General features: G+C 49.6%; 1 protein-coding gene across 1 annotated transcript; it reads right to left on the bottom strand.

The window, feature by feature from the left end:
• Window positions 1-355: 355 nt before the first annotated feature.
• LARP6 (La ribonucleoprotein 6, translational regulator) lies at window positions 356-19,410 on the bottom strand. Its single transcript, XM_030317796.1, has 3 exons — window positions 19,211-19,410; window positions 6,642-6,852; window positions 356-1,881 (listed from the first exon to the last, which is right to left on the bottom strand). Exons 1-3 carry the CDS (start codon window positions 19,408-19,410, stop codon window positions 814-816), a joined length of 1,479 nt encoding a protein of 492 aa, XP_030173656.1. The 3' UTR covers window positions 356-813.
• Window positions 19,411-20,878: the final 1,468 nt, after the last annotated feature.

Here is a 20,878-nt window from a genome sequence, read left to right as displayed (position 1 = left end):
GGCCACTGCTCCTTCTGCTACATCAGAAGCTGCCAGTGACAATGGACATTCACCAAGGAAAAGGAGCCAGCCTGGGGACCGTATCCAGAGAGCTTGGTCTTTACTAAGCTGCCTCTGCCTGGGTAGGATTCACTGTGACGAAGAGACGTGGTATTCTCAGATCTGCACAAACTCTGCCGACCTCTCAGGCTGCCGGAGCCTCAAGGAGAGCCCCAGGGCTGCCCTGGGCAGGACCTCCAAGAGATGCGTCTCCGTTAAGCTCCTCAGGGCCTCCTGACATACCACCCACAGCCTTGTCAGAGGGGCACAGACTTCTGTCAGACACGATCTAGGACTTCAGAGGCAGGACTCCCAGTCGGATATTTTATTATTTATTGACTTGACAGGAAATATACATTTGGTCCCATAAGACACCATGCTACCGGCTTAACGAGTTGCCATTACACAACAGAGCTCCTGGGGGTCCTCAGGAAGCTCTTGCATGGCCAGCCGAGGTCGGCTCAGTCACGGCAGGCGGGAGCTCTGTCCTGAGGAAGAGACCCACCGCCCGACCCACCCTGGAGGAGCCTCTGTCCCACAGCTCTGCGGAGCCGCAACATTCATATACGTTGGGCATCATCAAAATAAAGGTCATGCTGGTTGTTCTGAACTAGAAGGTGCTCTTAAAACCAAGGCGTAGCAGACAACCTATGTACATTACAAATATATAAATTAAGAGGTCTACACGTATACAAAATCTGTCAAAGGGGACCTAATCGCATTCTGTATCATGCCAGGTATCTTGATGGAGCGGGTATTAAAAATAGAAGGTATTTATACACAGGCCCTGCCCCTCTCGTGTCCTCCGTGGAACCCTCTGGTGTTGTCAGGGCCTCTGGGCAACCTCAGCACCCCCACAGGTAACCCATCGGCAGTCTGCATCCTCCGAGACAGCAGGGGACTCGCCCCGGGGCTCTTCTCCTGTGTCCCCATCTCGGCCTGGCGGCGCCTCCGAACCCAGGGGCTGCCGGAGGGAGTGATGCTGCTGTCGGAGGAATAATCCGTGCACTTGCGAAAGATCTCAGGGCTGGCGCTACAGTTCAGCCTCCCTTCCTCGGCCAGAGGGGATTTTCTGGAAACGCCTTTGCGTTGAGCCAAGGGGCTGCTCCAGGGACTGGAGCACGGGGAGGCGTTGGGGCTCAGGAAGAGATTCTGGTGGCCAGCAGGGCTGAGCTTGGTGGTGACCACGTGCCGCCGGCCGGCCATGGGGGACGTGGGGTTGCTCTCGGGGTCGGAGGAGCTGTTGGCAGAAGACTCGTCACCCATGTATTGAAGCTCCTCGACTCTCTTGTTTAGGGACTTGTTCAGGTGGATGCTCGCGGCGGGCTCCTCGTCCTGGTTCTTGTCTTTGGGAGGTTTCTTTTTGGGTGGCTTCATCCCAATCAGGACGGCTTTCATGTTCTCCCTGCCCTGAGATTCCGTGACCATGAACTCATGCGCTCTGATGGCCGCCTCCACCTCCTCGAACTCCACGATGGCGCACTCCTGGGTCCCCACCTGGCTGTACCGGCTGCTGACCCTCCGGATGTCAGGGGGCAGCTCCCTCCCCGGCTTGAGGATCCGCACTGACGAGATGACTCCGAAGGTCCCGAAGAGCTTGAGCAGGTGTTCCATCACCTTCTCCTGCACCCTTCCATTCTTCTGGGGCGTGGCCAGGGCCCAGAGCTTGGGGGACAGGTAGAGATCGTAGACCAGGAGCATCTTGCTTGGCAGGTTCTCGTTGGGGAAGAGCGGGACGGGGGTGGTCCTCCTCACCTTCCGGTGGTCCTCATTCAACTCGAGGCTCATCGAGTACTTCAAGGCATGTGCCGTGGTTCTCCAGTCCCGGGTCAGGTGTTTCACCTGAAGAAGACAAACCGACCTCTGAAATGGTACCTATCGTCTTTGCCCCTCTCGTGTCCTCTATAATCTCCCTCCCCTACCTCCCTCCCCACCCCCCGTAACACTGGTCGCTAGAATCACACCCGCTGCGTGCAGGCATTCAAAAATCTAGTGAGCTCTCCACAATGTCAAGCTAGGCAGCACAGTTTGGAGCAGTGCCGTCCAGCACAACTTTCTGTGGTGATGGAGGCAATCTAGTCCACGCAAGTTTACAGGTTAAGCCTGTAGGGCCTGGAACAAGGCTGTTAGATACACAAATCCAAAGCCCACCTCTGGCCGGCGGTAAGACCTGACGTTTTCCCACCTCTCTGTGCCTCAACTCCCCCATCTGTAAAATGGACACGTTTACAGTGCCCGCCTCACAGCGTTGTTGCAAGGAGTGAATGAATAAATCGATACATACGTACCTACATCCAGACACACGTTATGCACAACTTAGAACGGTGTCAAGCTCATGGTGAGTACGCAATAAATATCATGTGCTATCATCATTTCAAACATCACGTGCTATCGTTTTGACAGGGATCGGAGATTTTTAACATTGAAACGCTTTTCTGAAGTTGTGTTTCTCCGTTTATGCGTTGGATACCCAGAAGGTTCCAAAAGAGCTTTCATATTTCACTGGAATATCTCCTGAAAATGATGTGGACTGTTTCAACTTGGAGTAAAACCCAACTAGGGCCTCAAAGAGAATGATGAAATAGTCCCTCCCTCCCTCCTCCCTGAGTGGAAATTGTGCGTATCAACGCGCAGTATATGAAGGCTATATTTATGCTGTAAAACAGTAATTTTCAAGAGGCCCACTTCCGCTGGAGGGAATGCCAGGGAGAATGAGTCATCGCATCCCGCAGGAACTGTGGAGGTGGGTGGGGTGGGTAACCTGAGCCAGGAATGGCGAGATCACCCTGCGTCCGTCCTCGGAGGCCAGGCCAATGCAGCCACTCTGCAGAGGAACCCTGAGACCAAACAGGAACTTCCCAGAACTCAATGTGGGAGGCTCCCTAACAGGGCAGTGTCGGGGGGGAACCTCGCAGAGCTCTCAGTACAGGCAGGCTCCTGCAGACAGGGCCCTGTCCGCTCGAGCCTGTGGCCTCTGGGTGACACGGCCCAGATGTGGGCTTAGGGGTGTGGGAACCACAAGTCACCTACACACAGAACCCACGGGCTGATGTCCACGGCACACACCAAGGACAGAAGGTGGGCAGAGGTCCAGGCAAAGGGTCGGACTTCAGGCGAACGGGGCCGATCAGGGCTCCAGAAGGGGTGAGGGTGATGATGGAAGGTCACTGCCAGGTGGTGAGGAAGCTAGGCAGTAGCTCGCTGAGGATGGGATGGCGGGGAGCCTTCTCCAAAGCCAGTGGGGGAGAGGGAGAGGAGCTCCTGCCTCGACCTGGACCCTGAGCCAGGCATGCTCGAGGGAAGGCCAGTACTGCCCTGCTCCGAGGGCTAGAGAAGCTCACAGAAGACCTCACACGATCGAGAGAGAAGCGGGCTCTAGCAAGCACCCGATATCCCTCCGGAGCCAGGAGCACAGTCCACTGGGAAATCTCCGTGATAGTCCGAACATCCTAGGCCTGTCTGTGAGCCGTTAGAAGGCGTGTCCGGCACCACTTAAGAGGAGGAGCCAGGGAGGTGGTATCTTTGTGCAGTCACTAGAAGAACCTGCTAACATTTTCGGAAACTGCAATTCCCCTGTTTGTCATATGCATTTCCTATGATGATTAGCAGGAAAGCCTTTAGAATGAAAATAGCCTTGGGGGCGCCCGGGTGGTTCAGCTGGTTAGGCGTGCGACTTTGGCTTAGGTCATGATCCCCTGGTTTGTGAGTTCGAGCCCCGCATCGGGCTCTGGGCTGACCACTCAGAGCCTGGAGCCTGCCTGGGGTTCTGTGTCTCCCTCTCTCTCTCTCTGCCCCTCCCCCCGCTCGCACTCTGTCTCTCTCTCTCAAAAATAAATAAACGTTAAAAATAGTGAGAACGAAAAGGGTCTTTGTTCTCATTTTGAAGGTGTTGGGGAGTCTACTGTGCAGCCACTTTTCAACAAAGAAAAGCCCTCATAAATAGATCTATTGTGGCAGCTTCAAAAGGAAAGAAAATCGGGCTGCCTCTTCAGGTCCCTGGGGAGGAATGAAGGAATGTTTACTGGCTGCTTCATTTTGGGATCCCCCACAAACACTTCTTTGTTCTCTGGACGTGTGTGGTATTGTGATTTATCATTCCGAAAGGACTCGGAGATGTTAACGTTCAAACACTTCTCTGAAATTGTGTTTCTGCACTGATGCATTTGATACATACAAGCTTCCAAAAGATCTTTCGCATCCCAATGCTGTAGCTCCCGAAACTGACGTGGACTGTTTCAGCTTGGAATGAAACCCAACTTGGGCCTCCCAGAGAATGATGAGATAGTACCTCCCTAAAATACATATACATCGCTCTTTGTCCCCGTTCTTGGCACGGGGTTGCTGGCACCCGGTACATTCCCAGGTCATAAGAACACTAGGAGTACCGTTTGTTCTGATGAGGCGACTCTGGGTGGGCTTCTGGATGGCTCCTAGTTGACGGCCGGTCACCAGAAAGACCAAATCACGGTTAGAAGCTTGGGATTTTCAGAGAAGGGAGAGGGTCAGGAAATTGAGATAATGGTTGATCAAGCCCACATGAGGAAGCCTCCCTGAAAACCCCAATACCTTGGGGTTCAGGGCACTTCCCGGATGGAGGGTGATGTACCCCAATTCCTCTGGGACAGAAGCTCCTGCATTCGGGGTCTCGTTCCGGGTATCTCTTCATCTGGCTGTTTGTCTGTATCTGTTATCATATCCTGTATTACACTGGTAAATGTAAGTAAGTGTTTCCCTGAGCTCTGTGAGCTATTCTAGCAAATGATCAAATCCAAAGGGGAGGAGGTCATGGGAACCTCTGATGTGCAGCCACGTTGGACAGAAGCTGTGGGTAACCTAGGTGACCAGCTGTGGGCCTTACCCTGGAGGGCCTGGTGCTGTCTCCAGGTAGACGCAGAACTGCTGGGTGGGGATGCCCTCCCCCCACAGGCACATCCGGCGTCAGCGTGTGCTCGCGGTGTGAGACAAAGGAGACGTGCAGGAGGAAGGGGAGACTTTTCCACTGCAACACGAAGTGCCCCTTCCCTCCTTCTCCTATACCCTGGAAACTCCTAGTCACCCTCCAAGATCCTCTTTCTCTTTCTTTCTTTCTTTCTTTCTTTCTTTCTTTCTTTCTTTCATGTTGCTTTATTTTTGAGAGAGACAGAGGGGCAGAGTGCAGGCGGGGGCGGGGTACAGAGAGAGAGGGAGACACAAATCCGAAGCAGGCTCCAGGCTCTGAGCTGTCAGCACAGAGCCCGTCGCGGGGCTCGAACTCACGATCATGACCGGAGCCCAAGTCGGACGCTCAACCGACGGAGCCACCCAGGCGGCCCCTCCAAGATCCTATTTCAACGTCGCCACTTCTGGGAAGGCTTCTCAATGATCCAGGCAGGGTTACTCGCTACTTTGTTCTTTCACTGCCTTTGGTCATATTGCAATCCTTCACTGATCTCTCGCCTTTCCTGGACTTTGCACGGGCAGAGAACCCATTCATGTCATGTATCCTGTGCCTAAGGCAGCACTCAGGCTGCGGCGTGAATAGGTTTGATGAGTGAATGAAGGCCAGAGAGCAAGAGGAGAGGGCCGACTCTACCAGCAGGTGAGGCAGAAAACAGCTCCACGGAGAGAAGAAGCTCTCCTCCGGGAATGTCTGACCAAGGGCACAGGCGGCTTGGCTGGGACCCAGCTGTTACACATCCCGTTATGCAACGGGCCATGTGGTGCTTTTCCATTCTGGTAAATACGCTTCCCCCACGGAAGACACACGGTGCTGGCTCCAGCTAGCCCGTCCACACTTTGAGAAGTAGGGAATTCGCGCACAGTCCAGTTGCTGGGTCTGTGCACCGGAGGGACGTGCGGTCTGTGGCCCAGATGGCGGCAAGCATCAGATACCCCACGTCCCCATTGTATAGGTGAGAATGTTGGTCTTACAAACACTGCTGGAGTCTTGAAGGTTCCTCTCCCTGAGTTCTGGGCGCTCCTTCTTCCTCTTCCTAGTCATTCGACTGGGCAGGTGAAAAGCTTGGGTTTCACGTAATTCTAGGCCCAGTAGGTGTCTCTCAAGGCCACGGAGTCCCCGTGTCCTGGCACAGCACCCTCCTGGTCACCCACTTGCCTGGCAAGAGTGCTTGAACTTTACTAAGAGCAAGCACTATCATTTCACAACTGCCACCGGCTGACGTTTGTCCCAACACCCAGGCCCCTTTTAATACTTGGGAAGATACTCACTGTCGTTGGTTTTTTTTTTTTTAATGTTTATTTCTTTTTGAGAGAGAGAGAGAGAGAGCATAAGCCGGGAGGGGCAGATTGAGAGGGAGACACAGAATCCGAAGCAGGCTCCAGGCTCTGAGCTGTCGGCACAGAGCCTGATGGGGGGCTTGAACCCATGAACCGTGAAATCATAACCTGAGCGGAAGACAGACGCTTTAACTGACTGAGCCACCCAGGCTCCCCCGCGATGTTGCTCATAACGATCCTAAATCTCTATTCTTGATCATGTTTCTCTACGTCAGGGGGCAAAAAATCGCTAGTCGTCAGGTATCATGTGGGCAAACAAGATTGAGAACTGAAACCCCCAAACACCCCTGAAATCCTGGAGGCAGCGTGTGAGGATGAAGGCTTACCTTTTTGAAAGATGTGAGTAGCTTGACGCTCACATACCCCAGCTTGTTCCTCCTCACGTGCTTTAGCAGGAAGGCATCCTTCTCCAGGTTTGCATCAGAAAAGTAGAATTCGATCTGATCCACCAGCTTCCTGATCAACTCCTGGTCTGGGGGCTTCCACTCCTGCTCCCCGTCTTCATGCTCGTTCTCGCCCCCACTTGTCGTGGTGCCACTGAGACCAGAAGGAGACACGGGGCAGGGGGAAGGTTACAGGCTGAACTGCTGTCCCCCCCCCCCCAAATTTCTTGCGTTGAAGTCCCAAAGCCCTGTATGTCAGGATGTGATCTTACTCGGAAATGGGGCCCTGTAGATGTAATCAGTTAAAGACGAGGTCACACCAGAGCAGGGTGGCCCCAATCCACTACGACCGGCGTCTCACCAAAAGGGGAAATCTGGGCACGCGCACACAAGGAGAATGCCACGTGAGGATGAAGGTGGAAATGGGGGTGATGAGCGGACGTCCAGGACCGTCAAGGGTGGCCAGCAAACCACCAGAAGCCAGGGGACTGGCCCAGAACAGACCCTCGAGGGGAGTGCATCTTGCTGACACCCAGATTCCCTACTTCCGGCCTCCAGAATGTGAGGCAATACATTCCGTGGTTCTAAGCCACCCAGTTTGTGGTGCAGCTCTAGGAAACCTCACTGGCTCCCACTCGAACTGCGCTCCTCAGAGGCGGTATCACCTGGTGATCACAAGGGGCTAAACTGTGCCCAACGAGCCAAGAAATCAAGCTTTTGTTTTTAAGGTGGACCGAGGGTCACTAAAATAACAACACCGTCTACAAACGTTTCTGTGCTGCTGTGCCATTGACAGGATGCTCTTCACATTCCCTCCTTACTCTTCCCTCCCCACTCCACCCCCCAATCCTGATTTCTGGAAGGTAATTTAGCAGACTCACTAAGAGTCCCAATCCTAGAGGCAGACCATGGGGGTTCGAATCCCTTCCTCCCCCTCTCCCTGAGAACCTTAGGACATGAGAGCAAGCCAAAGAAATCCTGAGCAAAGCTTCTTTAGGCGGGCAAACCTTCCACCAAGGGATTACAAACACTTCAAAACCATAAACATATAGGGACTTTGTGACGATCTGCCTCGTAGGTGACACCATTAATTCGAAGCTCTAGAAGGCGGCTTCTTTTTTGTACGTTTAATTACCACTTTAAATTATGTACTATCCGCTATCATACATATCTTATTCAACAAAAAGGATTGGTTAAAAATCACTTCCAGAGGGGTGCCTGGGTGGCTCCGTCGGGTAAGCATCCGACTTCGGCTCGGGTCACGATCTCACGGTTTGTGAGTTCGAGCCCCGTGTCGGGCTCTGTGCTGACAGCTCGGAGCCTGGAGCCCGCTTCAGATTCTGTCCCTCTCTCTCTCTCTCTCTCTCTGTCTGTCAAAAATAAATAAATGTTAAAAAAAATTTTTTTTTAATTACTTCCAGAAAAAAAAATTACCACTTTCCTATGTGGCTGCTTGATTTCCAGTAACATGACCATCAGGCCCGGAGTCTCCATTAACACGTTCTGAGTAGGGAGAGCATCTCCTGGGAGGGATGCAGACACCGAGCCACCAACAGCATTCATGGCAGAACGGATTTTCACTCTATTAGAGAAAGTTCACACCCTAAAAAGCAGTTCAACTAGATAAGTTGAATACACCAGATACAATAACTACAAACGCATGGGAAAGTCTGAGCCCCAATGACAAGGATGAGAATACAGAGGAGTTGGGATGAGGTGTTTGATAATGACCAGTGAAGAGCTTTGAGTGGACTCAGATATTAGCAAAATGGTCTAACTTACTACAAATCGCAAGTATATCAGAGGTGACCAGACCATCAAAGGCACCCACACACTAGTAAGTCCTACTCCGCAACTAGAGTAGTTGAGGCTATTACAAAAAGTAATCTCATGGGGCACCTGGGTGGCTCAGTTGGTTAAGCAGGGGACTTAGGCTCAGGTCATGATCTCACAGTCTGTGAGTTCAAGCCCCGCGTGGGGCTCTGTGCTCTCCAGAGCCTGGAGCCTGTTTCCGATTCTGTGTCTCCCTCTCTCTCTGCCCCTCCTCTGCTCACACTCTGTCTCTGTCTCTCAAAAATAAATAAATGTTGGAAAAAAAAAAAAAAACAGGATCCATCAGGGCACAGGGAAGTCACAAATCCAATGGAGGGGCGCCTGGGTGGCTCAGTTGGTTAAGCATCCGACTTTGGCTCAGGTCGTGATCTCACAGTTTGTGTGGGTTTGGGCCCCGCGTGGGGCTCTGTGCTGACAGCTCAGAGCCTGGAGCCTGCTTCGGGTCTCCCTCTCTCTACCCATTCCCCACTCACGCTTTGTTTCTCTGTCTCTCAAAAATAAATAAATATTTTTTAAAGTTATCTCATAAACAAATAAAACATAATGGAAGGATGGGGATGTAATTTCTCAATTTCTCCAGTGCCCATTCTAGAGCATCCCGTTCTTTCCAAGGTCATGGGAAGCCTTTACTCCCTGCAGAGGATTCTATGACAAACTTGGTTGAGAAGATGACGTTCATCGAAGCAGACTTGCCCAGACCTCCCTTGGACATGCCCTCCCTCCCCACAAGCTTGTTCTATATGTCTGGGCATCTGCCGAAGCATCCACCGCACCCAGGGGCCTTTTCTCCACCTTGGTCCTCTTACGCCTGCGGCAGGACGGGACGCTGTTGACCTCTTTCTTCTCGGTACCTCTCGCCCTGGGCTTCTGTGATTTGTCCTTTTCGGATTCTTCTCCCCATCTAATTGCCCTTTCAGTCTCCTCATTCTGCTCCCATTTCTCCAAGGATCTATCCTTGACCCTTTATCCCCTGGCAACCAATAGGTTTCAGCTGCCGGATAGCACATCCAATTCAAATCTGCCTCTACCTACCCCTCCATCCTTCTCTCATGCCTGAGATCCCATCCTCAATTCCTAGCTGCCTGCCTGATGCTTCCACTTGGACAGCCCGTTGAAACTTCAAATCTGTTATGTCCAGAATTGAACTATCACCTTCTGCAGAGCTTGACCTTGGGTCGGATTGAAGCCTAGACCTGGCAAGGGGCATTCTATCTGGGAAGCTCCTCTTTTCATATAGTCTGATGGTAAATAATCCACACTGTGTGTTTTGGGGGGGATGGGATTCTGCATCGGTTATTTGCAGCCAGTAAGCAGACAGGCAGGTAGCCAGAGATTCCAGAACAGGTGGGCAGTCCTGGGGAGGTGATATAAACCATTCTGCGAGGTCCTTGCACCCTAAGGACCCCTCACTACATGGGTGCTGTCATCGGCAACTGTATATCTCCAAAGGGGGATCCTGAGAGGCAAGGCCTTTTTGCACATCTGGGAGCACACTGCCTTCTTTCCTGCTTCGTGCAACAGCCTTTGAATGAAAAAAGACCAGTATCCTTTACGAACATTGAAGAAGTTTATATCTCTTAAATATGAATGTTGGTAACTTTCTGTCAATTACAACCGTCCTGCAAAAACCATGTATCTTTCCTCCCAAACTGCCCCACTGATTACTTTCCCTATTCACTCTTCTCTGCATTTAGGCTCAAAACCCAAGATGCATCTTTTAGCCCTCTCTTTTTGCCCCCACATCGAGCCAATTATCAAGTGTTGATTTTATTCTGCAGTGTCTCCCATCTGTTCCCTTTTCCATTCCAACTGTCCTCATTACTTCTCCTTTGGACACTATTAATAGCTCATCAAAAATGAATCTTAAACATTAAAGTGAAATAAACACCACAAAGCAAAAGATGAAACAACATAGCGCATAACTTACAAAGAAAGCAACGATCCCCCCCCTGTCGCCACCCTCTCCAACTTCACCTCTCCTCCCTAAAGGCAACCTCTAGTCAACCATTTAGTTCTTAGGAGAGTTGCCTTATGGTTCTATAAAATATGCTCATTCTACTCCTCACATGCCAATTTTCAACATTGGGGTCACTCGTCTCCCAAAGCCTCTTTTTCCAATTTTTAAAATTTTATATTATTTTGGGGTTTTTTAATAGCCTTCTAATTGTGTTTTAAAATAATACATTTAAAATTCTGTTCCTTATTCCATCAACATTAAATGATACTTCTCACTTCCTCACTACATACGATAGGTGTGTTCTTTCCCTCTCCTTCCATTTCCAACCTTTCAAATTTTCCCAGATGTACCTTTATGTTATTTTGTCATGGTCCATATTTACATTCTACTCTGTAACTAATATTCCAAGTTTTGTCTATAGATACTAAAAGTAGAAAGTTAATCAGTTGTGTTTACCTTTGTGATGGTACAAACACTGATCTGTGCAGGGTGGAGGCATTTGCCAAGATTGCATTTCTTTCTTAAAGTCCTGTTAGTTGACCACCTGGATTGATCCTCTATAACTCTTTTTTTTTTTTATTTTTTTTTTTTAACATGTATTCATTTTTGAGAGTGAGAGAGACAGAGTGTGATTTGGGAGGGGCAGAGAGAGTGGGAGACACAGAATCCAAAGCAGGCTCCAGGCTCTGAGCTGTCAGCACACAGCTCGATGCAGGGCTCAAACTCACAGACTGTGAGATCATGACCTGAGCTGAAATGGGATGCTTGACTGAGCCCACCAGGCGCCCCAATCCTCTATGACTCTTACCCTCTTTTTCATATTGACCTCGTTGTCTTTGTCTTTGATTTACATTGCAAGAGATTTTCTGACATTACCTTCTAATCATTTTTGATGAATTGTTTAATTTCAGGAATTATGTATTCTCCAAGAACTCTTTTATGTTTTCAAACTGCTCCTTTTTAAAAGCATCCTGTTCTTGTTTTGTGGATGCAGTCTCTTAAATTCCCTCTTGGGGCACTCTCCAGAGTCTACATTTTTAAAAGTCTCTTTGTTTTAAATTTTTTTTAATGTTTATTATTTATTATTGAGAGAGAGAGAGAGAGAGAGAGAGAGAGAGAGACAGAGCACAAGCAGGGGAGGGTTAGAGAGAGGGAGACACAGAATCCGAAGCAGGCTCTAGGCTCTGAGCTGTCAGCACAGAGCCCGATGCGGGGCTGGAACTCACAAACTGCCAGATCATGACCTGAGCTGAAGTCGGACGCTCAACCGACTGAGCCACCCAGGCACCCCAAAAGTCTCTTTGTTTCCAACAGCACCACCTCTATATCTTCTGGGATCAGTTTTTCATTTAATTTCATGTAATTGGTTTTCTTCATGTGATTGGTAAACAATTCACCTTTTCTTTATTCAAAATCTGTTTAAATAAACTTATTATAGGATAATTTCAGATTTATAGAAAAATGGTGAAAAGAGTACAGAGAGTCCCCATGTATCCCACATCAGGCTTCTTCTATTATTAATATCTTGTGTTAGTACAAGGCATTTAACGAACTAATACGAATACATTATTATTAGCTAACGTCCATACCTTATTCAGATTTCCTTAGTTTCTACCTAATGGCCTGTTTCTCTTTCAGGATCCCATCCAGGATACTAGATTCCAAGTAGTCGTTGTGTCTCCCAGGCTTCTCCTGGCTGACACAGTTTCTCGGGCTTTCCTTATTTTTGATAACCTTGACTGTGCTGAGAAGTACTGGTCAGATATACTGTAGACAGCTCTGCATTTGGGATTTATCTGATATATTTTTTTAGGATTAGACGGTGGGTATGGCTTTTAGGGAAGAGAAGCACCGGGGTAAACTTCCATTCTCATCACAGGATATCAAGGGGACTATCAACATACCTGATCACTGTGGACGGTGACCCTGGCTGCGGTAGTGTTATTTTGTGTCTCCACTGTGAAGTTACTGCTCCCCCCTCTCTTTCCATACTGTGCACTTTGGAAGGGAATCACTGTATACAGTCCACACTTAAGAGGTGGGGAGTTCTGCTCCGTGGCTATTCATTTCGAAGAGTGAAGGGAGGTCTGGGTTGCTTTTTCTTGGCGGGTCCATATCGGTTCCCTCCACAGCTGTATACTCTGATTTTCTTCCTAGCTGGTTCTATATCCATGGGTGGCACATGCCAACTGGAAGGCTTCCCTTTAGGGTGGATAGGCAGGGAGTGATTAAATAGGGGCTTTATATGGAGAAGGAGTTACTCTGCAGGTACAAGCTCTACCTAGCAACCCCAGATCATGAGCTGATTCGTTCGGCTCCTTTAGAAAATAACCTTGTTTCTTCCTTTCCTCCTTGCACGTAAACAGTGATGTTGGTTGCTCCTTTTTATGGTCAGGCAGAGAGGTAAGGCAATTGTTCTAAAGGAAGAATTTAAATTACCTCTTGGATATCAACATCCTTTTTAATCCCTGCATCCTTCACATATTTCCTAACCAGAACCTTTCTAGGGTTCTGTCTTCCCACCTCCTGCCATCTCCCTCTGCGTCCACTCTTGCTGTATTTTGGGTTAAGCCTCTTCCACTCTGTGCCTTATTACATGTTCTGAAGAACCGCTATGTCCCTGCTTTACTCTAATACTAATACGAATGTTTTCTATTCTATTAAATAAAATCCAAAGTCTTTAGCCCTTTATTCAGATTCATTTAGAATCTGGCTGTAAGCAGCTTCCAAAGGTATTTTTGTCTATTTCCCTTCAGATCCTTTGCTCTAAAATAAAAGCATGTAAAAGATTCACAGATCCCTGTAAGTGTCACCAGGTTTCTGGACTCTGTCCCTTTGCGCATACTGTTCCATCTCCTTAAACATCTTGCCTTATCTCTCAGGTCCAAATCCTTGCCATACATCAAGCCCCATCTCAAAGCAACTCTCTCAGGAAGCAAATCATTTCAACTTCTCCTAACCCTTGCCTGTACTTGTATCGGAGCTACCGTGTGCATATCTTATTAGTGCCCTTGAACCGTATCAGTGTCCTTCATTCTGGCACGAACCGACATAGCAGGAATTTACAAAGTATTGCCGGTGTAAAGTGAATAGTTTCTGTAAGGGCAAATCTGCAGGATTCTTTGAGACAGGAAGTATGGTTACCGGTGAATAAGCCATTAGTGGTCTTTCAAGAGGACTTTGAACAAAAGTTTTACGTTTACAGTCTTGTTTCCTTTTAAATAAACCATTGTAAATTAGGAGTACTGACATATTCTTTTTTTGTAACGGTAAACCTGCTAGAAATTAAAGTAAAGGGTAGAAATGAGGAGGTACACTTCAAAACAGATGATGGGGCTCCACAGATCAGTATTGAAATATTAATCATATTTACAGATGATCTAGGGAAATTAGTACAACATAAATCTCCAGGGCTGCCTTTCTCATAAAATCTCAAGATAATCTGGAGATATTAATTAAGTGGTTATTCAAATGACACCTTATGAATAAAAATATCCAAAATAAAATGGGGGAATAGTGAGCTCCTCACTATGGCTTTCCGTACAGCAAAGATTTCTTGGATTCATCACCTATCTTTGCAGATGGTCTAGCCGAGTATGGTGCTTTGGCCACCAATACCAAGAAAATGGCGGACAACAAGAAGGAAGATATTGAACAAAAAGGAGCAAGCATCATTTATGAAAAACAGTAGGATCCGGGACAATCTGTCTATAGTTCCTTTTGACTTGCCTTTAGGAAAAGATAACGAGGCTGAAAAGGTTCAAAAGGTAAACAAAATTGATAGTGCAATATAAAAACACAAGGTCAGATTCCAAAAAGAAAGGTTTCTCATAGAGACAAGTTGGAAACATATACGGGGATGTGTCCAAGTTTGGAAAAGGCAGTATGGGAACAATTATATTTTGGATGCCACTAGCAGAGGCCCCATGCTATGTCTGGGTGGCCAATGGGTTCTTAGTTATTACAGACATCATGACCTTCTTCTCTAACCCTGTCTTCTGCCATGCTCTTCTGGAATCTTCCTAGCGCCTGCAAAAGGAGTACAACCAGTGGACGTCTCTGCAGGTCTAAATGGCTTGCGGTGTGAAGCAGAAATGTTTACATTGTATTTAGTTCCACATGTGGTACACAGTTGGCATTAATAAATGGAGCCTTTCATTATCATCATCCAGAGCAGAGAAAAGATAGCTCATGCAATGTCCCAGAAACATCCCGAAGAGAAAGGAGCCTAGATGTTTCTGTCTGTTAAATGAAGGTGTGCTTCAGTGATTGTATTCTTCATGCTAATATTTAGTATTATAATTGTAAATCATTTTTACACATTGGAAGACAAAGCAAACAAATAAATATGTGAATGTTATTCGGAATCAAGATTGTCAGTGTAAAAAAAATAAATCAAAAACCCTATTATGTTAAATATGAATTGGAATTATCAACATTAAGTTACTTTTTAAAATGCATTTCCCAGCTCTATGGAAAGGGTCTAAAACCAGTGTTGCCCCACTAGAAATTAGCACTCTTAATTCCAGGTCTTGGTTTCTAAATACCCTCCTGCTAGTATTTGAAAAATACTAGCCACAAGGATTCCTGTGGAAATGGCTGGGTCCCATGACCAGAATAGGAAAAGTACCAAGTATAAGCCCAGAATATCTAGCAAGAGAAAACAAGAAAGTGCTCAAAAACGAAAGGGCGTGTTCCAAAAGGCTATCCTGAAGCCAACCTGAAGGGGTCTCCCTACTTAATCAAGGACATTTTGAACATCAAAAAGAATGAATGTAACTAATTTTCAAAAAGCAAATAAAAATCGATGAATCGAGGAGAGCCCCAAAGGAGGGCTCTAATTTACAATATTTGACATGACTATTACAGCCACTCCTCTCTTTGAAAGCTGGTCATTAAGCATTTATGTTGCCTCATTAGGAGGGACACTTGTTCAATCCCAGATGACGAGCAAGGCTCTCTGATACAGAAAAATGCCAGTTAATAAGTGAACAAAGGCTAATAAAATTAGAAAATCACCAACTGGTAATTCCTGAGGAGTTGACTCTCAGGCAAGGATCAGTAGATGGTAAAACCATTAGGTGAAGGGCACTGGTGAAAGAATATTCACAGGAAGCCCCCATATCACTTGTTCCTTGCAAAAGAAGAGACACAGCTTCACAATGGAGAGATCAAGTGGTCTCTGAGTCAAGCGGTCAAATTAGAGCATCACTTTGGTGACAGCCACCTGAGGTGAACGCAACAAAAAGTCCGTGGCATTGACTATGAGGTGCTCTTGCCAAAACGTTTAATCCAAATTGAGCCAAGCCCTTAGCCTAACTTCCAGTTTACAGGAAACACAGGGTACAAAGGAGCAAGTTAGGGGCGCCCGGTGGCTCAGTCGGTTGAGCGTCCAAATTCGGCTCAGGTCATGATCTCGCAGTTTGTGAGTTCGAGCCCCGCATCGGGCTCTGTGCTGACAGCTCGGAGCCCGGAGCCTGCTTCGGATTCTGTGTCTGCCTCTCTCTCTGCCCCTCCCCCACTCATGCTCTCTCTCTGTCTCAAAAATAAATAAATATTAAAAAAAAAAACAAAAACAAAGGAGCAAGTTAAAGTAGATGATGACACCATAATCAGACCAATTCAAACTGGGAAACATTCAATGAGACATCTGGCCTCTTATTCCAAAATAGCAATGCATTACAAAAAAAAATGTGAATGTTCTAGATGAGAAGATTCTAAAGGGACATAATAGGCAAATGCCACCCCCTGGATCGGATTCTGGTTGGAGGGCAAAAAGGAATATCTATAAAATGCAATGTGGGACGACTCAGAGGACACCCAAATAAGGAACTTGGTTATTGGATCATTTTAGGGATTACACTAAAGAATCCCTGTTAATTCTCTTCCTTGCAATAATAGCATTATGGATACTATGTCACTATTAAGAGCTCCAAAATAAAGTGCTTAGGGTATAGTAAGTCTTGCGTATAACTTATTTTCAAATGGTTCTGAGAAATCCATACATACGTCCATCACACAAATATGGCAAAATATTACTAACTGTTAAATCCAGATGGTGGATATCTGAATGCTCACCATACTACTCTTTCACATTGTATGTTTGAAATCTTTATTTCCCAAAGGTGACAATAAAAAGAAAGACACCGTTTAGCGAGCAAGACGTGGGAAGAAGGCTAAAGAACATTTTTCTCATTTCCGCTATTGCTTGTACCCCAGGGAAAAACCTAGTATTGGGCTAAGTACTGGCGGTGTAGAGAGGACTAAGGCAAGGTCACTGCCTTGAAGGATCTCCGTTTGGTGGAAGAAAAACACACAAATATTTCAACCCGATGGTGTGATGCAATCATAGAGACGTGCATTCATTCAGCAAATATTCAGAAGCACTCGCTACATGCTGGGTGCTGAGGATACAATGAGAACAAGGCAAGCTTGGTCCCTGAATTCAGGATGTCCACATTCTTGTGAAGGAGACAGAATTATACAGTTACAACGAGGCAAGTGCTAGGTACAAAACGTGCAGAGTGCTACCGCAACAGCAACAGGGAGGGCAGGAAACAAACAGCTTTGTGAGGGGGGCGGTTAGGGGTAGTGGGAATGAAGCAGTGAGGTTTTAAGGCGGACGAGAGATCAACCAATCAACCAATCAACCAAGCAATCGATCAGAGCCCCAGAGGAGGGAGTGCAAAGGTATGTAGACACGAAACTGCACCCTGTGTTCAGGGACCCAGACGGGTTAGTGCTGCGGGAGCATGAATTGCTAACACAGGCAGGGAAAGAAACAATGGGCCAAGGGTGGTGGTAAACCTGGGTGCTAAATCTCTAGGAACAGCTTTAGGAACCTGGGCTTTCTCCTGCAGACTCTAGAAGCCAAGAAGTATCCGCACAGAGTGGGGGGAGCAGGGGAGGGAATGCTGTGCCAGGCTAGCCCAAACAGGGGGCAGCACGGATACTGTTCTTGGCTACATTCTCCTGCTCTGGACGTCTGCCTGCTGGGCTCTGTCGGCTCCACCGCCCTAAAGAGCCCCCCAGGGGTTTTCTAGTGTCAACTCTCTGCCAGTGGGCAGCAAGAAACGCTTCAAACTGAATGCTCCATGAGGCTCCAAGTCCCTGGAGCTGGGAGCGAAGGGAGGCTCTGGAGGGAGAGTGGTGGGGTGGGGGTGGAGGTGGGGGTGGGGGTGGGGGTGGGCGTAGGAAGCCCACCCAATGAGGATCACTTCTCCTAGATTTCCACAGAGGGATCTTTCCTAGATCTCTCAAAACTTAGTCCCCTAGTATAGGGGACAGCTCTTTGCCAGAGTCACAGGCAAATCAAATCAGAAGGGATCAGCCACTCTGAGAGATTTTATGTAACTTCTGCAATTGTTTGACTAGGTGACTGCCTTCCCTTCGAGACTGAGATGTCAGTGACTGTGGAGTCATCATTTTTATACTCTCAATACTCAGCACGGAGCTGAGTGAATGAGTGAATGAATCAAGCTTTACAGTATACAGAGTTCTGCTATGTCGACTGTGGCTACTGTGTCATCTGCTGTGGCTCAGCTTTCCTGCTCTCACCTGCTGGGCTGGCCTTTCCTCCTCCAATACCTCTGTCTCCACGGAACCGCCCCGAATCTCTGGGTGCCTAAATCCAGACCCCTTCCGCTGCAGAGGGGTCAAGCCAGTGACGGGGAATGGCTCTGGACCCAGTATCCTCACGCCCTTCAGTTGAGTCCTCTGCCAGTGAAGTAAAGCTATGCCTGCCAGGGAATCATTCTGCAGAACCCTGACAGCTAAGAGGCATGGGCACAGGAACCCAGAAGAAAGAGGGCTGTTACGAAGTTCCTGTTGGCATTGCCCAGAATTTGCAAGTTCCACCACTGCGCTACTCTGGTATCCACGGATACTCCATACTGTACGTCCTTTCAATATCGGGAGGGATATTGAATATCGGGGGGGGGGGGACCCACAGACCTGAAAGCCGTGGGCGTTAGTGGACATAGGTCCGAGGTCTCCGGCTGTTGACAAGAGCTCAGGGCCCACTGGCACCGTTAGACAGGTGGCCTACAACAGCCATAACAGCTCCAGACTACCCATCGCTCAGGAACCCAACAGCAAGGCAGCAAGATGATGATGCAAGCATGGGAGTCAGGTGGGGGAGGCTGCCTGAAAATGGGAATCCCCGGCCCTCGAGAAAGCGAGCAGCAAGCCTTGAGCTGATTCCAAATCCGAGCAGGAGAGCTCGCTACACCGTGGAATCACTCCTCGGATCCCCCAGCAGCAAGTGTCAGCTGGGCCTGGCCTGCCTCCACCCATTCGGACTGATAAACAGGGCGATAACGGCAGTGAGGGCCCTCCTCTCCAGGGGAGGTGGGCCACTCTCGCAGGGTTAGGGGGGAGACGGGACCGAACCAGGCTTTTTGGAGGGTCCCGGGTGAGCGCACGCAACGAGAGCCTCCTCCGGGGGAGGAGGAGATGGCGAGGGTGGCCCGGGAAGGACTTCCTCCCGGGTCCCAGGGCATGCCGACGTCCAGGCCCCTGAGAGCCCCGCCGCCAGCGCCAGGAGCCCCGGCCGGGGCGGGTGACAGCTGAGGAGCGGGGCCCCCACAGCCGCCTTCGAAAGCAGGTTCCGCCCGGGTGGGACGCCCCGCGCCGGCGGCCCCGCCGCGGCCGACTCGAGCCGCTCGGCCCGCGGAGTTGTCCCCGCGCCCCCCGCTCGGCCGGGCCGCGCCCCCGCGCCTACCTGTGCCCGCGGCTCGGCTCCTCCTCGCTGGCGCTGCCCCAGCCGGGGCTCAGGTACCGAGCCGGGTCCCCCGCGCCGCGCGCCTCGGTCCCCTCCTCCTCGTCCTCCGGCTCCTCCACGTCTTCGGCCTCCTGGATGGCGACGCGGATCTGCACCGCGGGCTCGGGCCCGGGCAGCGCGTCCTCGCCCGCCTGGGCCATGGCTCGCGGACCGGCCGGGAATGCGGCGCCGCCGGTCCCCGCGCCGCGAGGCCGAGCCAGCCGGGCGGCGGCGACTGCGGCGAGGGGGCGGGGGCGCTGCGAGCGCGCCCGGGAGGGGACGGGGGTCGCGGCGCCCCGCCCCGCGGCGCCGCCGCCGCCGCTCCGGCCGCCAAGCCGCGCGCCAGAGCGGGCGGGGCCGCGACTGGGGAGGGCGACTTCCTCCGCTGTCCCCGCGCAGCGCACGTCCCGGAAAGATGCGCTGGACCCCGGCTCCTCCAGCGAGCGCCCGCTGCTCCCTCCTCCCACGCGTCGGGGCCCGGACAGGGGAGACGCGAGGGCGCAGCGCCTCTGACTTGTCAGCGTGGGGATAACTTCTGGGGTTGGCAGGCACGGACAGCACCTTAAGGGGCTTCTGTGCCTCCCGGTGTCTCCCCCACCGACCGTAATCTCCACCATTAGTCCCCTTGCTACAACCACCCTGGACTGTGCGCCCTGTGAGGTCACACACTTGGTTCCTGCCGTGCCCTATACCACTGGTTCTCAAAGTGTGGTCCCCAGACCTGCAGCCTCACCCGGGACCTTGTCAGAAACGCACCTGCTCGGGCCCCATCAGGTCTCCCGAATCAGGATCTACGATTCTGAACTTCGTGTTGTAACAAGCCTTCCAAGTACCGCCAAAGTTCACTGAAGTTTGAAAGCCACTGCCCTGTAGTGCTTCTTAGAATATACCCTGCATATAATAAGCACTCAAATACTGTTGAACAAATAAAGGGAGCTATTGAAATGCCAGTATGTTCGAAAAGCCTGTTCACATTCAGCTGTGAATGAGTTCCATAGCAACCCTGCAAATGTGACCCAGAAACTAGGGACAGAAGCATCGACATAAATACACTCTGAATGTGCTTTCATGAAGCTCTTAATTTACCTTCTTAAACATAATTTATTATATTAATTTGCCAAACTAGGGCTCCGAAAGAACAGACCCCTGGACGTTTTGATAAGGGGAAGCAGATCAGAGAGGCTCAAGAAATGGGATCTCTTGGAAGGCACTCTCCTTGTAAACGAACACCATGCACCGGGCCCTTGGTATCTGGGCTGGGGCCAGGAGAGACCGGGGGGGGGGGGGCGGCAAGGACAGCCTGTCTCTGTAAGGTTTGACTAGAATCTGTGTCCCTTTCTTTGTCAGATCTCTCTTTTGATTGAAGGGGCCATAGAGTGAGTTAAGGGAAGGAAGAGAGAGACCCTTGGTGTCCATCCCAGGATGGCTCAGAGCCTGTTGTCTGAGCTATGGGGAGGGAAGAGACAAGAAGTGGAGAGGATCTGTTCTAAGCTAGCAGCGCCTCCTGTCAAGACTGTAAAGCTTATAGAACCTCTGTATACCTGGTCCACTCTCATCAGGATCAGGAGAAGATTTGCAGCCCTCTCCACACCTCCTGTTTTGATAACCTTAGTTCCTGATTTTTCACAA

This window comes from Lynx canadensis, chromosome B3, assembly GCF_007474595.2.
Source record: "Lynx canadensis isolate LIC74 chromosome B3, mLynCan4.pri.v2, whole genome shotgun sequence".
NCBI classification, from domain to species: domain Eukaryota; kingdom Metazoa; phylum Chordata; class Mammalia; order Carnivora; family Felidae; genus Lynx; species Lynx canadensis.
This window is presented reverse-complemented; position numbering and strand designations above follow the sequence as displayed.